We start from the raw sequence: 18,340 nt of genomic DNA, 5'->3' as shown, positions 1-18,340 counted from the left end.
TCATTCTTTTTTCAAAAAGTATTAAAGGATTACATAGATAAAAAAAAGAGGAAGGGAGGGGGGTATCCCTCTACAGAGGCTCCTCATGTTGAGCGCTAGAAAGACAGAATACTGTTTGTCCACGACAGGACTGTTTGTTTAGCTGAAAATGTCAGATAGACTAGCAAATCCAATACAAGCACCTTTTCCTCCACAGAGGAATATGGTGAAATTTGTATTGAGATTGGAAAAGAGCTTTGCATCTCTCTCCGTAATGTGACTTACCACAATTCAGACTCGGTCAGCTCCGCTCCTGACGTTTCTGCTCTGTGAACGCTCACACACCCAGATCACGTCTCATTCAGTTCAGAGCTGGAGCAGACAAACATCTCACAAATACCAGTATATCTCATGATTAGAACATCTGAAGACGCGCATCGTTATTGATGTTGCTCCACGTGATGTTGCTAGCATGAAGTCTACGCAGGTGCCTATATATGTTTATGTAAAAAAAACGATCTTGACCAAACACGAAAGGATATTTCCCTGCTTCTCCTTTCAAATTTTGTTTTAATCACTGGCAGTCTATTTATACCTTTAGGTATAATGATTAACAATAATAACAAATCATCTGTGAATGAAAAATCATATCTGTCTATCTATCTATCTATCTATCTATCTATCTATCTATCTATCTATCTATCTATCTATCTATCTGTCTATCTATCTATCTATCTATCTATCTGTCTGTCTATCTGTCTGTCTGTCTGTCTGTCTGTCTCAATTCAATTCTGTTATATATTTTAGCTTTCATATAAAATCAGTGACTGATACTGTAAATGCGAAAATCCAGAATAATTTCTATCGACATGGTTTCGTACCACAATCATCCTTCTTATGGACCAAAAATAACTAATCGTGACTCTCCACAGAGTATATCACTGAGAAGTGATACTTATGTATGGATAGATATCTGCTTGGTTTAAAAAGCCTTCTCAGAGTCCCTCTCGGGCCTGTTTAAGAGTGAGCGTCATCTAATGATAACACAGACTCACATTAATTGATCTTTGTCAAATCTTTGTCTCTCAACTCTGAGACAACTCACTCTCAACTCACTTAACACTTATTCACTCTTAGCTTGAGAAGAACATTACCAGGAAACGTTTGAGACTAAATAATGAGATGGAAAATGCTAAAGGTGGTGTTTGGGTGTTGACTCTGTTGAACTTATGTGCTTTTACATGAAGAGCGATACGTGTTGTATACCTAGTGTGTTTAATTAGATGGTGTGCCAGGTTTTGGGTGTATTTGCTTATGCTAATGTTAATGTTTTCTCTGGCTATTTTTTCTCTTCTTTTTTTTTTTTTTTTTTTGTGCTTGATATCGCAAGCTGTCTGTATAGCATTAATGGTTTGAAAACCTAATTAGAATTGCAGTTTTACTTCTATTGTGTTCCGTTGCTGCTTTGACTTTAATAAAATCCTTTTAATGCTTTCGAGTGCCATTATCTATAAAGGTAAAGTAAGGGCTGTCTGTTCTCTGCATTTAAATGTTTGTGGTCTAAAATGAAAGTGATGAAAACATGCTCATTGATGCAGCCTTTCCCTGGAAATACATTTCTGTGCAGTACTCCGAGTCAAGAGAGTGGTTCGTTTTGAGCCTTGGAAAAGTAAAATCAATCGTGTTGAAACATGACAGATACTCATTAGAGCCTGCTTCAGCTCTACGCAAGATTGACAACCAACTCTGCCTCTCTCCCACCCAGTTCTCTGTAGATACAGTCCACAACATCTACAGAGTTAAAAAGCTAATGTACTGGAGGAAGTAGCTTCACTTTTTTAACTAAAGATACCGTATAACGTTTGTAAACTGCGGTTCACCCATGATTCATTTACAGCTTGGATCTGTCTGTATTCATTTTTTTTTTTTTTTTTAATGATTATTGTTCAAAATCCCTTGAATGACAAAGGTTCTTCCTTGTGTATTCTCAAACATGCTTTGCGAAAAAGGTCAAAGAGAAAGCACGCCTTCCATCAGAAATGCTCTTTGTTTTCCTGGACACGTCACAGGAACCATACTGTTATCTCAATACAGGAACGTATAGATGTTAGTCATCCAAATTTATCAGGTGGCCAAACAATCTTGGCCTGATATGCAGATGTGAGGTGTGGTAGACTTGACATCTACTAAACTTTCCTTTTCATTTCTGTTTCAACTTCTGCGCTCTTGAGAAAAGGGATTCTGATTGCAGGGTTAACAGGAAACATCATCAAGGCCAGATTAATAAATATATTTAATCCACCGTATAAAAAAACGCTCGTGTTAATTGACCCGCAAGTCACCAAAAAAAAAAAAAAAATCTATCAGAATGTTCAACAGCTGTTTAGTCAGGACGGGCATTAGCTCAGTTCCTTTAGGCAAAAACATTTTGGCATTCCAAAGCTGAAGAATGAAAATGATATTTCAGAAATCATTTTTGTGAATTTTAGATTTCATCTCAAGACCTCACCTCTTTTCTTGTCTTTTTTTTTGCATCCAGAAAATGTGATGAAGCCTTGGTGATGCCTCTCCCTCACAATGCCTTCACCAGCTCGTCAGTGTTTACCAGTGGGTATGCTCCTGGATTCGCCAAACTAAACAAGAGAGGAGGTAATGACCTTTACAAACACACACACACACACACACACACACACACACACACATTTCTTCATCACCTCACCTGCCCTGTACCTTTACTCAGTATTTGCAGACTGGCAGGAAACAAGAGAAGCCAAGAACTAAGCCACCCTCACTCAGGCTGCTGTCATTTTTTATTTTATTACTATTATTTTTTTTTTAATAAACTTCAATTTCACAGCTGCACAACCATCTTCCACTTATATATGACTGAATGCGACACGCATGCATGTGCTGCACTGCATTTGTGAGTCATTACCACAATAAATTTTTACTGAAATTTCATTGTGTGGTAGAGTGAATAAGAACAGCTCACTTAATTGCACGGAATATGTCCAATACATACAGCTACAGGGCTTTAGATTAATCACATACATCACACACATGCACAGGCTGGATTTGCTCTCTTTCACAGATGTGCACAGCTGCACACATTTTCATGCGCCTGCTGATACACACACACACACACCTTGTGAAAAGTCATTTTAGTATGAATGATCCGTGAGAATTCTCCCCCACTTTTTTAATGTCTGTAAGGAACCTTTCAGTCAACGCTTATTTTTTATTAAGTCGATTTTATTATTTTGTCTTTTTGCAGTCTGTTGGTCTAAGTGTCCTTACTTTGCAATACATTTAGCGTCACTGCTTAGTACATTTTGCAGGTTAAATTTTTTTCTCTTTTCTTTTTTTTATGTATTGTGGTGGGAAAAAAAAAAAAAAACTGAGTGAAATTCTCACCGCATGTGCGACTGAGCTTTAATTTGGAATTTGGTATGGTTGCTAAAGCTAACGTGCTAAGTTCTGCTCAGAGGTGTGATTTTGATGCCCGCCAGATGTTAATGAAGCAGCGGTGCATGCGAGCGCACGCCGAAGGGCAGTTATTGGCGCAACGTGCAGGATTCATAAGATACGAAGCAAAGCTGTACACCACTGGCCTCGCCCAACACCACAAAAAACTGTATTATTCAACAGCCCTTTCTGAAACATATCTATGTATATTTGGACGGTTATTTAAAAATTGACTTATATAGGTAGAATTTTACTTAATCTTTTGGTGTTGAGCAAAAAGAAGTAACTTCACCTGAGGAAATCTTCTGCTTATGCTGCTGACAAGTGTTGTTGCTAAGTAACAATTACATCTTCCTCAGAGCAGTAACGGCAGACAAATAGCCCACGGATTATTCAGCTAGGCACATTACACTGGATTGATCTATGTTACAATAATAACTTTAGTTCCTCCCTATTTGGTCACTATTCTTCTTTGTGTGACAGGAAAAAAAAAACAAAAAAACATCTAGCCTGTATTTGTGTTTTAGAATTCGCATATAGTTTCACGACAGGAAGGATTTATGGAAAATAATAATAACAGAAACAAACAGACAGAATCACCCAAGATGGCTTGAAAATCTCTTCCCTCCCCCCTGAGCCTTTTCATCCACTTTTAGATGTTTTTAGGCCAGCAATCAAATGAAGTGAGTCTTCCTGTGTCCGGCTGTGAGCTGTAACTCTTTGTTTGCGAACGTGCCAGAGCGATGGTATGAGAGAAGAAGAAGACGTGGAAAACGTCGTGTCCGTATGTCCTGATGCCGGGTTTGGAACATTCTGGAAAGAAGTGGACGACAGTCATTCATACTTTGTTAAGGGACGTTCCAAAGAACTCTGCTGTGTCCTCTGAGACTTTGGGGATGATGTAACAGCATTAAACAGCGTAATACATGGGTGCTCGATGAACATGGTGCATTGGCGTCACTCTGTCATGTCCTTCCAGTAAAGTATAACGTAATTCCCTGCAGCTGGTCTGAGTCAGACCATACATACCGGTGTTGCCTGAGGGATTTTTTTTTTTTCTCTGAATCATGTTTCTGACACAGGTTCTTTTTAACAGAAATACAGTTCACATCTACTGTAGGAATACAGATATTCTATTTTCACAGAACTGCAGAATTTGAAACGTTTCAAAACATGGAGTCAGTAGTTGTGCCGTTCCATCTGACAAGTATCAAATGAAATCTTGCTAATAAAGTTGCGTGTTGGACAACATAGTCATGCCACGGGTGGCCGCATTTTGAATGTCAGCAGGCTCGTTGTATGAGTGAAAGGTGGTTATATTACAAGGTTTTTCCAGCCGCAGAGGTGGATATAAGACGTGGCCTTTTCTGTGTAAAGGCCACAGGGTATTATAGGAATATTCAATAGCACGTGGCCCCTGGCTCTCTCTCCATCACCAGTCGGCAGCCAGGCTGGCCTTGCTGTGACAGGGCTGAGCTGCGGCTCGCCTGTGGGATTTCTGAGCTGACGAAGTCACACATTTCCCCTCCCTGTCAACCCCCCCACCCCCACCCTCACTCCCCAACCTGTACCCCCCACTTTCACCCACCAACCACCCCCCCCCCCCCCCCCCCCCCCCCCCCCCCGCAGACAGACAAACACACACACACACACACACGCGCGCACACACTGCAGGTTAATCCCTTTGTCACACAGACATGGTTACACTTCATAACGCGACACTTTCCACCTCTTGCGTAAGATGGACCTGCCAACACCTCACCGAGTTGCCAAAGGCCAACACACACCCACGCTCGGATCGACCTGCCTCGTCTCTCTCTGCCCTTTACGGACTATGAGTGTCATCGCAGCTTTCACATTTCCACAAAGAAAAAAAGTGTATTTCTCTTCATCATGGAGAAATCAGGCGTGTTCGCAGAGTTATAATCTTTTGGAGGAACAGAGCTCTGTTTGTTATGCGTGTGTCGCTCAGGTTGGTTGTTCGTGACACCGCGAGGGAAGAACACAGCCATCAATCTACCGCAGATTCTCATTAAATCATTAGAGAAGAGAAGAACTGGGGTTGGCCGTAGCCTTCAATCTCCGGCTGAAGTATGAAGTTTTCATATGTCTTGTGGAGAATACATTTCCAGTGTATGAATAGCAATGCGAGGTGTTCTAATTAAGTCTATACTTACATAGAGTTGTAATAATCTTTTCAAAAAAGTTTATACTGCCAATCTACCATCCTTAAATGTACTGTAATAATGTTTATATTTTTCCACAATGGGCCATATGGGACAATATAAACACTACCAGGGGTCATACAACACTGACTAATTTGCTGTTTATCCATGTTTTCCTTCGTTGCTAAGTGGCATCAGTGAGCAGTCGGTATAAAACATGATGCATTCCGAGGTTAGAGAGTGTCATATTTTGACAGTCTATCAGCATATGTTACTACGCTGGCCCTCTCTAGCCGCCTGTCCGGGCTACGCGGCCAGGCGCGGCCCCCATTGCCCTGGGATTGGCACGGTTTCTGGATGCCCTCTCCGATGATGTCACAAAGGTGGTCTCATTTTCCGCAGTCCAATGCGCAGCGTCGTAAAAGACCGTGGCTGTTAATGAGAGAATCCAGCCCTCCATATGCCAGCACCAGATCCCCCCCCCCCCCCCCCCCCCCCCCCCCCCCCCCCCCCCCCCCCCCCCCCCCCCCCCCCACCCCCCCCCCCCCCGGCTTCGCCAATGACACATTACTCAGAAGAGTTACGTTTGGCAAATGCATGGGGCCATGCAAGGAATTCATAGTGATGAGTCAATTTACCACAATCTTCCAGCTGGAACTAGAGCAGAGATGGCACAAAATCAATTGTATGTAGGACTCATATTTATCAGCGTTTTCTGTGCTGACAGCTTGAGACGAGTGGAGACTTGAATGCTTAATGGTTTTTTGGTTTTTTTTTTGGTCTTATAATAACCCTATTAACTGCACAGAACTGTTTTGTCACAATGTTGGCTAATTCTTTTTTATCATTTCACGAATAAATAGGTTTTATATCAAATACTCACAGGATCCAATATGTGAATAGGGAAAGAATACGGGGACTGGAAATAATTAGTAGAGTATAATGACCAGTTTTATTATTATATTAGTCTTCCATTGTCAGTTAGGCTTATGGAGACAGAGTTGAAATAAATATCTGTCCCAACGAAACCAGTCTTTTCTCCTTCCAGTCTCTTGTGTCCTTTTTCTGTCTGCCTTGTTCTCTTTTCTCCTCCAACCAAGTCCAAAATAAATAAAATATATAAATAAACAAATAAAGAGTTTCAAAAACATTTTGGGGTTCGGCAAAAGAGCTTAACAGACTTCGCTACAGTGCATGCAAAATGGGGAAAAGTTTGATTTACCGTTTTTTTTTTTCGGAGCTTTTGTGTGCACCGTGAGTGGTTTTCGTAATGTTTCATACTCCACAGATAAATATCATCTCAAAAAAGAGAGAGAGAGAGAGAGAGAAAAAAAAGGCATAAGATGACACTTCCCTCTGTAATCCACTGCCTAAATCTGTTTATTCATTCCAATTTGCAAAATGACTGGCAGCTTTGGCAAGGGCGCAAAGAACCTCTGCATGTATTCGCTTGTTATTTCTGAATATCATTTTGTACATTTAAAAAAAGCCCAAAAAACTGGTCTATGAAACAGGTCTGAGAGAGAGAAAGAGAGAGAGAGAGAGAGAGAGAGAGAGAGAAAGAGAGAGAGAGAGAGAGAGAGAGAGCGAGGACTGATCAGATTACGGCAGTAGTTTAATATATTGCATTACATATTTTATTTGGAAAATTTGCTTTCTTATGTTATTGAGGCCGGTGACATTACCTGCATTGTTTTAGCTGAAGATGTGAAGAAATTTTCAGTTATTCATTTCAGTGTTTCTCCAAATATCGGGATCCTGATAAGTGCAGTGCTGTCAGTTTGTATTGTCTGAAACATTGAGATCCATTAGTTTGTTTCATTAAATTCAGCATAGCGTCCAAAACAATTCAGGGTGGTTAGCGGAAAATTCTGGCATTCATAATAAACCATATTGTTCTCTGCACTGCAGTACATTGGGTCAAACATTTCCAGCACACAGGTTAATTCTTCTGAATAAACAACATTATCATAGTCGCACACCAGGGGACTTACTCATTGAAGTAAATCTTTTTGAATCCAGTGCACATGTCTGTTTTATTAAATATGATAATCACAATAACAAGTCTTTGTGTTTGTGTGGCATGTTTGTGTGTGTGTGTGTGTGTGTGTGTGTGGTGGTTTTTTTTCTTCTTCTTCTTTTTTTTGTTCTCTGTATTTTTGAACGCTCTATAATGAATTCCAATAATGAATTCCAAATATGACCAAACTTTGAAATTCATCTATTTGGTCATTTATTTATTGAACATTAGTCAGTTTTGTCATGTCTGCCTAAAACACCCTTCTGGAATAATACATTTTGCTGTGAGGTAAAGAGTGTCGCGTTTTAAAACTTCTCATTCAGAACCTACTTATCATATCTTTTTTTCTGTCCTCAAATGAAATCATGTGACGTAACTCACTGACATACTTCAGTTAACTTGTGAACTGGACATCTCAACACAGTATATGCAATTAAGTGTGTCAGACAGCATGAGTGTGTACAGCAATGAAAACATAAATTATGCATTATGTCTAAGTCCACTGAAGCAGGATATATTTGTACATTGATTTTTGAGTCTGAAGTACAGTGTCTATATTTGTGTCTATAATCCTTGGACTAACAGAGACACATATGTTCAGTCATCTCCTTATGAGGTTTAAATGTCTCACCACACAGGTGTTTCAGAGTGACCTTCCTCAGAGAGGTAAAAGGTATGTGTAAAGAAACCCTCAAAAATTTGTTCTGTCATTGGAAGGGTAGGACATCCATTTAGTGACAGTACATCTGTGTGTGTGTGTGTGTGAGAGAGAGAGAGAGACAGAGAGAGAGAGAGAGAGAGAGAGAGCAGTGCCAGGCGTTCTCTCTTTGAGAGGAAAAGGTCAAATGCCTCTCAAGTGGAAACCTGTTTGTATCGCACAGCTGGAAAGAGAGAGAGAGTGGCATAGTTGCTCTGTTTTCACCGGCCTGTTCTGAATGAGACGGTCAGCAACAGGGAGGCTAATGAGAGCTGGAGTCAGGAAACAATTGAGATGATGGTGGGAAGTGGAGAGAGCTGGAGAGGTGTCAGGGGAGGAGAGGAAGAGTATGAGTTTGCCATTCCGTAACTCAGGACTTGCTGAATGGCTTTTCGGCCAAGTGTGGGGTCCTGACGCGAGGCATGTCGGCAGTGGCCCTTGGCCCCTGATTTGCCTTTCTCCCTCTCTCTCTCTCTCTCTCTTTCAGCAGTACTCTACAAAGAACTCATCCTCATTAATTATTTGAAATAATGAACTCTCTCTCTCCATCAGTAAAGAAGGACACTGCTGTTTTTATTTTTTAATTTCATTTTATTTTGCCCAAAAATTATATTCTGTGTCTTTTTTTTTTTCCCTTCAGAATCTAATACGTTTTTTATTTTTTTTCTTCTTCTTCTTCTTCCATTTCTGCATCGTTTGAAGTTTTTCTCATTTAACTCGAGCATTAAATCCATTTCCCCTTTACTCTTTGAAAACATCTAATTTCCCACTCCATGTCAGCATTTAGAAAATGAATATTTTTTTTTTTTATCTGTCAGGGAGCAGTTTTATAACTATCATTAATTTTATGGATTTTTGTGATGCAAGGGTAATCAGATTTTTTTTTTTTTTTTTTTTTTTGCTATTCTTTGCATTCTGCATGTTTATTTGAGAAACTGAATAGATACTAAACAGCACAGTGAAAAGTTAAGGGATGAACCTTCTGAAGAGCAAAGGCTTGCAGTCACTGGACTGGGGGAAGATCCTCCACCGTTCGATAGCCTTACATCAGCCATACTCATTAGCACCTTTGTGTCATGCCCTCGCTAACTTCACTCCGCCAGACGAGCTGTTAAATCTATCTATACGTGCTTTTCCCACCGACACAAAGCCATTCTGATCTTACCCACATAGAGACCCTTTACTCTCTCTCTCTCTCTCTGTGATTCATACCGACAGATAGGTATTACACAATGTCAGGTCTTCCAGACGGTGTGAGGAAAGTGTAGATAATCACTAGACATCAGATTATGGATTTCAGCTAAGTATGAAATGTGTCATGATGCCAATATGAGGAGTGTGAAAAGTTTAGTGGCAATACAGTAGCTTAGCATTTACGATAAAGGCGGTGAGAAAGTGATTTTTATATAACAAGTCAGGTTAACATCTCTTGCTATTAATATTCTCATTGGACGGCTCTCAGACTCTAAGACTGGAGGTCAAGAAACAAAATAAAAAAATCCTTTCCTTTTATCAGATATTTGACATGACAGCTATACAGACGGTTCAGAAGTGAAAACAGTGTACAGATCCCTTATGTTTGCTTGCGAGAATCTCTTTGTAGTATATTTAGTAACTTTCTTGTCTCACGGACCAGTCATTTATGCTTACACTCTGCTTGGACGTAGACACTCGCGGTCCGCTTCTTTTCATCGTTGTCTGTTTAAAAGCTTTTCTTAATTTATTATTTACAACCCCTGTTTCTGATGCCTTATGATGGACAATACGCAGAAGATGACCTGAACTGAAACGACAGTCAGTTTAAAATCATCGCTAATTGTACGGACATCCTCTGAAGATTTGGGGAAAAAAACACGGAAGGTTTTCAGGAACGTTTGCCCTAGTCCGGTCGATTTAATTTTCCCCGAACATTTGTATCGGAGTCATCAGAGATTACAGCCCTTGCGTCTGATCTCACAGTGGAATGCACTGATCTCTATTTTCTGGCGTGACCCTCTTTTCTCTCCTCACTGTCTTGGCTCCTTGTCCTTCCACTGCCCTTTCTATTGCTCCCCTTATCTCCTGCAAACATCTGCCACAGGAGTGGGTCACAGTGGAGTGGCTGTCTCCTGACTCCTCTTAGCTCCCTGTGAAGTTTCGGGTCGTCCTGTTCTTTGGGCTCCTCTTACCGCCGCCGATAGACCGCACGCAAAGAGTCGACACGTCCAGTGCCTGCCCACCCAGTTTATTTCATGCCAGGCTGGTAATCTGGAGTCAGAACACATGCACGAATTTACTCAACAGAAAAAAAAAAAAAGAAAATCATTCAGATATATATTATGTGCTGTGAATTTTTATCTTGTCAGCTTATCTTGTCATTTATTGGATGATGTAACGCTGAGCAAACTCAAGGATGTGTAATAACTACAAAATGACATCGGGATGACACCAAGTCGTTTAAACAATCAGTACAGTAGCTGCTTTCTCATGGGCGCAGAAAGATCTTCCTGGCCTCAGACTCCATGTACTCTGGGTAGACAACATGGAACAAGGACAAGGTCTTTGTGATCTTGTACTCCGAGCCATTTAAAAATGAAACATTTTCAAATTTATATTATTGTTGCATACAGAAAACACATCATATTCTGTACATACATTGCGTTTCTGAGTGAAACGTTAACATTATTTGACGACGATGAAACGTTTGTGTTATATAACAGTTCAAATATTGCGAGTGAGTCACGTAATATGAATAATGGGTTTCATTTGAATCGTCATTTCATTTTGACTGGTCTCTAGCTCCTCAGCTGTCATTGGTTCTAATTTGGTCTCCACCCTAGATGGTCTTGTTTTGCTTAGCCTGGACTCTCCTACTGTGTTGTCTGTCTAGTTCTTATACATTTATCAACGGCAGCATACGTCTGTCTCTCAGATAAGACTGTGTACCTCAAAAGCCTATGCTCAAATTCATTGGTTGTTCAATGATATTTCATGCTGATCTAGGCATTACCAAGCTGTGAGTAAGAGCTGTATAATTGGATTACGGGTTGAATTGTTTTGGTGGCTGGACTAGTCCTTATCAGGTTTCTTTGCATGGGCCTTGGTTCCAGGTATCTGTCATCACAAGCCGTGTAAGGACGATACGTCGACAAAATCTCCTGTCAGATAGGTACTTGCTTAGCAATTTAAAGTGATTCTTTTTCATATTGCCTTAAGCGATGACAAAAACGGAGTATTTGAAAACCCTCAAGCCGTGTGAGGAATCTGTCCTGGAGGCAAGGATGTCAGGGCTTTTGAAAAAATAAATAAGTTATAGTATTATCTGATAATATGCTGCAGGGCATTTAAGGTAAGATTGTAGAAATCCATGTAATTCTTTTTTTTTTTTTTTTTTTTCCTAGGATAGTGCAGGCCACCACATAAAATTACACTGATCCTGCACGACACAAAATCCACTAAATATTGAACTGTTATCCTATAGTTTTATGAGTGTACATATATATATATATATATATATATATTTCATATTTCACAAGTACTTGTGCTTGGCCTCCTTTGAACAGTATCCATTATCGAAGTTTATGTATTTATTTATTGTTTGTGTGTTTGTATGTTTGTTTTTCACATTCCCCAGGTGCTGGTGGTTGGTCTCCATTGGACAGTGACCATTATCAGTGGCTGCAGGTAGACCTGGGAAGCAGAAAACAGATCACAGCCATTGCCACACAAGGCAGATACAGCAGCTCTGATTGGACCACGCGTTACCGTCTTCTCTACAGTGACACGGGCAGAAACTGGAAACCGTACCATCAAGATGGAAACATATGGGTGAGCACTCTATGAAGGATTCAGTTTTTTCAGTCAAATAATGACATGATCCGTCAGTTCATCTGTATATTCAAGGAGACAAATTAAAACAAACGAAAGACCAGTAGAGAAAATGAACATATTTCAGTGGTCCTAGGTGATGCAGTTAAGCAGAGTTTATCTCGACAACAAAATTCTCATTTTTCCTCGAGCATGAACCTTGCCTTTTACGGAACTCTCTCTCTTCTCTCTCTCACACCTTTTTTCTTCAAACAAGTACAAAATTGCTGAATTTAATTATCATGTTATCATGTAGCATTCCAAACGACGTCAGCCTTGCAGATTTAGAATTAAAATGTTTTCGCAGACGATAAATAAATTAAATAAATAAACAAACAAACAAACTTTTCCCATCTGTAACACTGCTCGGATAGCTCTGAATGAGAATATTACACAAACAAGGCTTTGCCATGCCAATTATTAGCCATGACCGCTGAATGCTAGTGGTCTGCTTTTGAGTAGCATACATGTGACACAGCCTACAGTGAAGTTGCTTATCAAGGACAGTTGAAGATCAGTCAGTCAAGCTGACATTCCTATTCAAACAGGGTGATTTAATCAAGGGGGTAAGCAATCAGGAAGGCTATTTTAGAGCGAGAGAGAGAGAGAGAGAGAGAGAGAGAGAGAGAGAGAGAACAGGGCTTGAGACAGGTGATTGGGTTTTATGCGGACAGGGGGACACCCATGGCATGCTCAACACCAGAGGGAGAGAAGATGAGAATAACTCTGTGTGTGAAGTCTGGGTATAAAAAAACTCCTGTGTGAATTTATTCACCCCCCCCCCCCCCCCCCCATCTTACTGGTTCAGTTACTCTATGTCACCTTTGGCTATTTGATAATTAATGGATCGTGCCTCTGGAACAAAGAGGTATTTGATATCTTTTCTTTCTTCTCCCCCTATTCTTTCTAATGACTGTCCTTCCGATCTAATTGCACCCGGGCTTAAAATAGTTAACACCAAAACTCCACCCGTCACAGTAGAAATCGAACAAATTTGTCATTTGAAATCGAAATTCGTAATGTACGATAAAAATAAATTGCCTACCTTGTTACCCGTCTTGTAAATTGATGATATTTTTTTGCATAGGTACCTCCAGCTGAGGGACTGGTGGAATTGGCAATGTAATATGTAACTTTGGCTGCACAGTGTTGGGGGAAAAAAAAAAAAAAAAAAGACACCATTTCTCAGTGTGTGCGTTTGCTGGGTAACTCTTTTTAATGTGTTTGTCCTTGGGGATGTATTTAATTTGAGCTAAATGAACCTGAGCTGGTGGTGGATCAGAGAGCCGGAGCACACATTATTCTGGAAGGTTCCCTGTAGATACCAAACACATCAAGCAAATGAGTACTGAAGCTTTCAAACCTCCAAAGAAAAAAAGAAAAAAAAAAAAACTAATTCACTTTTTAAAGCGCTCAGTTACATCTCAATAAATCATGCATCTGTATTCGTGCTTCTAGTTTTTGCAGGAGGGGGGGGGGGGGGTGAGGCACAAGGGGAGAAAAACAAGGAGGGTTTCCATCGAGAGTGCAAAGTGCCTCATTTTTCCAGGACATGCAAAGGGCACTGACAGGTCACTTTGCATCCCTGCGCTAATGTTTGGACAATCAATACTTTTTACACATTTATAAACATTCGTGGGAAGCATTTTGTAGTGTTTTGTCATTACTGCACATTAGCACTATTATTTCAGTTCCCATGGTTGCGAGTCTTAGCTACGTGAAACTAGCATGATGATTAAAAGAAAGAAAAAAAAAATTACATAACATTAGAAATATTATATGGTTGAATCTCTCATTACTGTCAGGATATGAAGACTTTGCAATCATGTTTTAAATATTAAAGGAGTAATCTACGAAGATGCTTTAAATAGCACTCAGCGGTCAGCTTGGGCACATTCAATCCCATCTCAAAATGAATTATTCTCACCCCAACAGATACAGCCTAACCTTATGATATTGCTTATGGAGAGAAGCCTGAGTTTGCTGGGAATCCACATCGCCGACACTTCCCCAAGCTTTCGATAAATTTGTTCAAGGCGAGAGACTTCTCTTGACTGACTTCGCTGTATATTAGAACTTCTTCATGACAGTCTGCGGGATGGATACAGTAATTGGGTTATTGAACTGTTTTACTGGTTGTCCTTGCCATTCTAATTCATCACGTTTTGTAAGCAATGTTATCGCAGAGTTTTGCACAGACAGATTCTGTTGGCCAGTGAACAGAACTGGGGGCTTGGGCGGGGGAGGGGGAGGGGGAGGTTTAGGACCAGAGATTAGGGAGAGTTTCTTGGATGCTAACATTCCAGTGTTATTTATCATAAAATGACAAACTGTCATGCACGGTTACGACTGGCGTTTTCTCCTTTGCTGTCGTGTCGAAGCCACATGCTCTATAAGCATTCCAAATCCAATGTGTCGTTTGTCCCAAAAATGTATTTGGCTCCTCAATGATTCATTTCTGTCAGGGTATGGTGTGATGTATGATAAATGGAAGGGGAGGGGGGTGGTGGGGGCTGCCACTATGATATCTGTTTGCTTTTGATCCATGTTTCCAGATCACACATCAAACATGGATCAACATTTAGGATTTACAAGACGTCAGTTTTCCTTGCGTTCCCGCCTTTCTTCCTCTCCGTGTCTGTCCCTTGACGCACGCTGTCCCACTGGCTGCTAATATCACTCACTCCATTACCTGTTTTTTTTTGGGGGGGGACTCCTTTCTTTGTTTTTTGTTAAAATGTCAATTATGATTTTGCCCTCTGGTTGACCTAATAGTACGGATTAATTCATTGATAGTTTATAAAATGAATTGCATGAACATCCTCATGTAAAATATAAGATTACCACAGTTTCCACTATATATTGTTAGAAATTCATGAAATTTCGGCAGATATTTCATGTTTTAATAATGGTAAGAATTCATATCTGTAATGCCTAATGCATGTTTCACCTCCATTCAAATCACCCACAGTTCAGACTCCTGCTATGAAATACGGACAGTGTGTTATACACCATACCTCAAGCATCATAATTGGCTTTCATACTAACATGTACGGTTACCATGGAGATTTGTCAAGTCAGGATGCCAGATGACTAGATTCGTGATCCAAACTCTGCTGCACAGATAGTTTATAAGGCTGAATATCTAATTGAATCTCTCGGGACTAAAAGTACTAATAATGAGCATTGATGCATAATTTAAAGTAACAACTTAAGTGAACTTTTTCTTTTTTTCTTTTTTCTTCCATTCTTTTCTTAGACAAACTGGGGAAATAAACTGAGAAGCAGATCAGTGAAACACTCAGAAACGCATCTCTCCTGGTTTTTTTTTTTTTTTGGTTTTTTTCTTCACTAAAATATTCATATTTAAAGTGAAAAGATTGTGACACGCTGAAAGTATATGAACCTGTCAGCACACTAGACAAAGTTTAGTTTCTGATTTTGAGATATCAGTCGGTGGTGTTTTTTTCCCCTCCCTCTCTCTCTCTCTCTCTCTCTCTCTCTCTCTCTCTTTCAAAATGCTGTTGCTATCCTTTTATGGTGTTTCCCTTTGTATGTACACTTGTGTCACATATGTGTTCAGCGATGGTTGTTTCATAGGCTCTAATTATAGCATATAAGAGGATAATGCTTTCAGTTCCTCTCATTGATTTTGACTATCCTAGCTATTTATGGCTGCGATACACAGTATTATCCTTTTTTATTTGTATTGTTGCCCTGAACCCCCAGCCTGAAAGCATTCACCTCTTAGTCTGCGGGTAGCATATTCAGCAGGGGCCTGCCCTGATTTACCCTCATATCCCTACAATAACCGCATGATTGCATACCGGCTGCTATTGAAAAACTAATTGCAGCTGTGTGTGGTACTCGTTGATGATGAATAGACAGCAATGTGGATAAAATCCATCCTTGTACATTTCTCACTTCATGAGTCCTCGTGGAAAAATTTTGACTGACTTATTTCATGCGTTGTGTGTATTGACATGTCATACCACAGGGAATGGACGCATTCTTACCACATGAATAAACAGTGTCGTTTTACGCATGTGAAATGACCGAGTAATGATCGTTTCAGAGTCCGTCAAAAGTCAAAGTTAAATTCCAAAGTCGAAATTCAAGCTAAAACTGAATCGGTTCTATGCCCTGTAGTATGCTGATAATTCAAACAGATATATGTTCACATCTGGATTTTCCCTTTCACCATTTAACAGGATTAGAAAAGGCTGTATGCATATGAGGTCAATTCCAAAATTTTATCACATAATAAAATTACTTTATTATCTACAGGGCATTCTCGGTACTGCTGTTACACATTAGTTATTCAATGTAAATTCTCTGAGACTGATAAATGACGTTATTTACATATGCAGTATCTCTGTCTCTCTCTCTCTCTCTTAAGCTCTGTGTGTGTGTGGGTGCGCGTGCGCGCAGTACTATCTATTTAGCGCCGGGACACCATGAATAGCGCAGTTTGCGTAAGAAAATACGACCGAGGAAAAAGGGGGGGAAAAAAGAATCTTTTGAATGATAATTCCAAAAGAAAGTACAAGCCTTCAGAGATGTTTTTGTCTATGGATGGTGGTTTCTTTCAGACCGGTCTATGCTTTCCGTTGCACGGAGGGTGCTCATACGTTTAGTCCAAACGATTATAGAATTTTTTTTTGGTTGACAATGGAATCATCTTCATCTTCATCTTTGTCTACCTCTTCATTTCCTGGAATCCCCGCTGTGAGTCTGAGAGATGAGGTGACATGACATGTCAGATGTATTACGGGGGGGGGGGGTGGGTTTGAAGCCCTTCTCCACAGAGACGTGACATTTCTTTATATTTTCCTCTGTGGAACAGGTGACACACTTCGGCTGGGTACCTCCAGCCTGTCTAATGTTGTGTCACACTTGGTCTGACTATCAATCAAACCAGACTGCTTATATGCACATGAGAATGAGGTCCTTTTTTGAATTTTACTTCTCTCTCTCTCTCTCTCCGTCCCTCTCTGTCTAATTTTTTTTTGGGGAGGGGGGGTTGTAGTATATTCCTCTTCATCTTCTTCCTCATCTTCTTCAAGCCAATTCAGTCCAATCTTGATTCAGTCCTGACCCTTATTCTGTGCAGCTGTGGTTCCACATCTGTAATACAAGTCCAAAACTGTGTGGAGGCACAAACATACCGCTGATACGCCATGTCATGTATCACCAAGACATTTAGTCTCAGCCATTTTACAGCCATTCTACTCCTGACCATTTCCAGATATTTTCCATCTCAGGTATGACCCACTCAGCTGTTCTCTCAAGCGCTGTGGCCGAGAATCGAATTTTGATGGAGCTTCTCGGAAACCCATACATTACAAAAGCCCACTTTCACCTTTGTAGTCAGCCCCCCTGACTGAGCTCCAAAAAAAAAAAAGAACAGTCTTGCTTCCTTGCCCCATATAAGAGTTATAGCACAGCTTTTACACTAGCACATTTCAGGCCCCCTACAGTATTGCACTGCTATCTGGAAGCACTATGATGAAGAGGCAGACTTCCTTCTGATTAATGTGCTTAAACATGCATGCACCCAACCCGTCCCTTTGCTCCTGCTAGAGAGAGAGAGAGAGAGAGAGAGAGAGAGAGAGTAAAGAGCCCGGAGGTTGTTTTCTCTATGTCTGTACTGTCTCTCTCTCTTTGCATAACAAAGATCTCATTTCGACTACAGGGAACATAGTTACATTTGATGTTCCTGGATTAGCGCTTACGCTAGTATCCCTGCTGGTATCTGATAGGGAGTGCCCAGTTTAATAGGACGTGTAAAAAAAAAGTTGTGCTGGAGAGAGAACAGAGCCGACATCGATCGGCGTGTCCGCCAGAGCTGATCAAGCTGTTTTTCAACGTGCATGGCACGGGTTTTACGCAGTTCAGCACGCGTTGCTGGAAAAACGTTGAAGATCTGTGGTTTCCTCAGCTATAGCATGAATACCGCCTTTCCTTTTTTAGCCTCTCTTAATATTAGCGTGCTGTAGACAATTGCTATGCAGGCTGGCAATACAGTACAGTTACTCTCAGCAAACACCCCATGCGGCTTCTGATATCACCACGTGGGATGCAAATTAACAATTTCATTAACACAACCGGAACTTTACAGTCGCGAAATGGAAAATTGAAATCTAGCATTTCCGAACGACTCGTGCT

General features: G+C 40.5%; 1 protein-coding gene across 1 annotated transcript in view; it reads left to right on the top strand.

Moving 5' to 3' along the window:
• Positions 1-848: 848 nt before the first annotated feature.
• cntnap2a (contactin associated protein 2a) overlaps positions 849-18,340 on the top strand; it is a 151,767-nt gene continuing 134,275 nt past the window's right edge. Inside the window, exons 1-3 of the mRNA XM_030767534.1 lie at positions 849-856; positions 2,519-2,628; positions 11,940-12,133. Of these exons, the coding sequence (XP_030623394.1) occupies positions 849-856; positions 2,519-2,628; positions 11,940-12,133 (312 nt within the window). The remainder of the gene's footprint in view (positions 857-2,518; positions 2,629-11,939; positions 12,134-18,340) is intronic.

Source organism: Chanos chanos, chromosome 3 (assembly GCF_902362185.1).
Source record: "Chanos chanos chromosome 3, fChaCha1.1, whole genome shotgun sequence".
Lineage (NCBI taxonomy): Eukaryota > Metazoa > Chordata > Actinopteri > Gonorynchiformes > Chanidae > Chanos > Chanos chanos.
The sequence above is the reverse complement of the archived record's forward strand: the minus strand, read 5'-3'. Positions and strand labels throughout refer to the sequence as shown.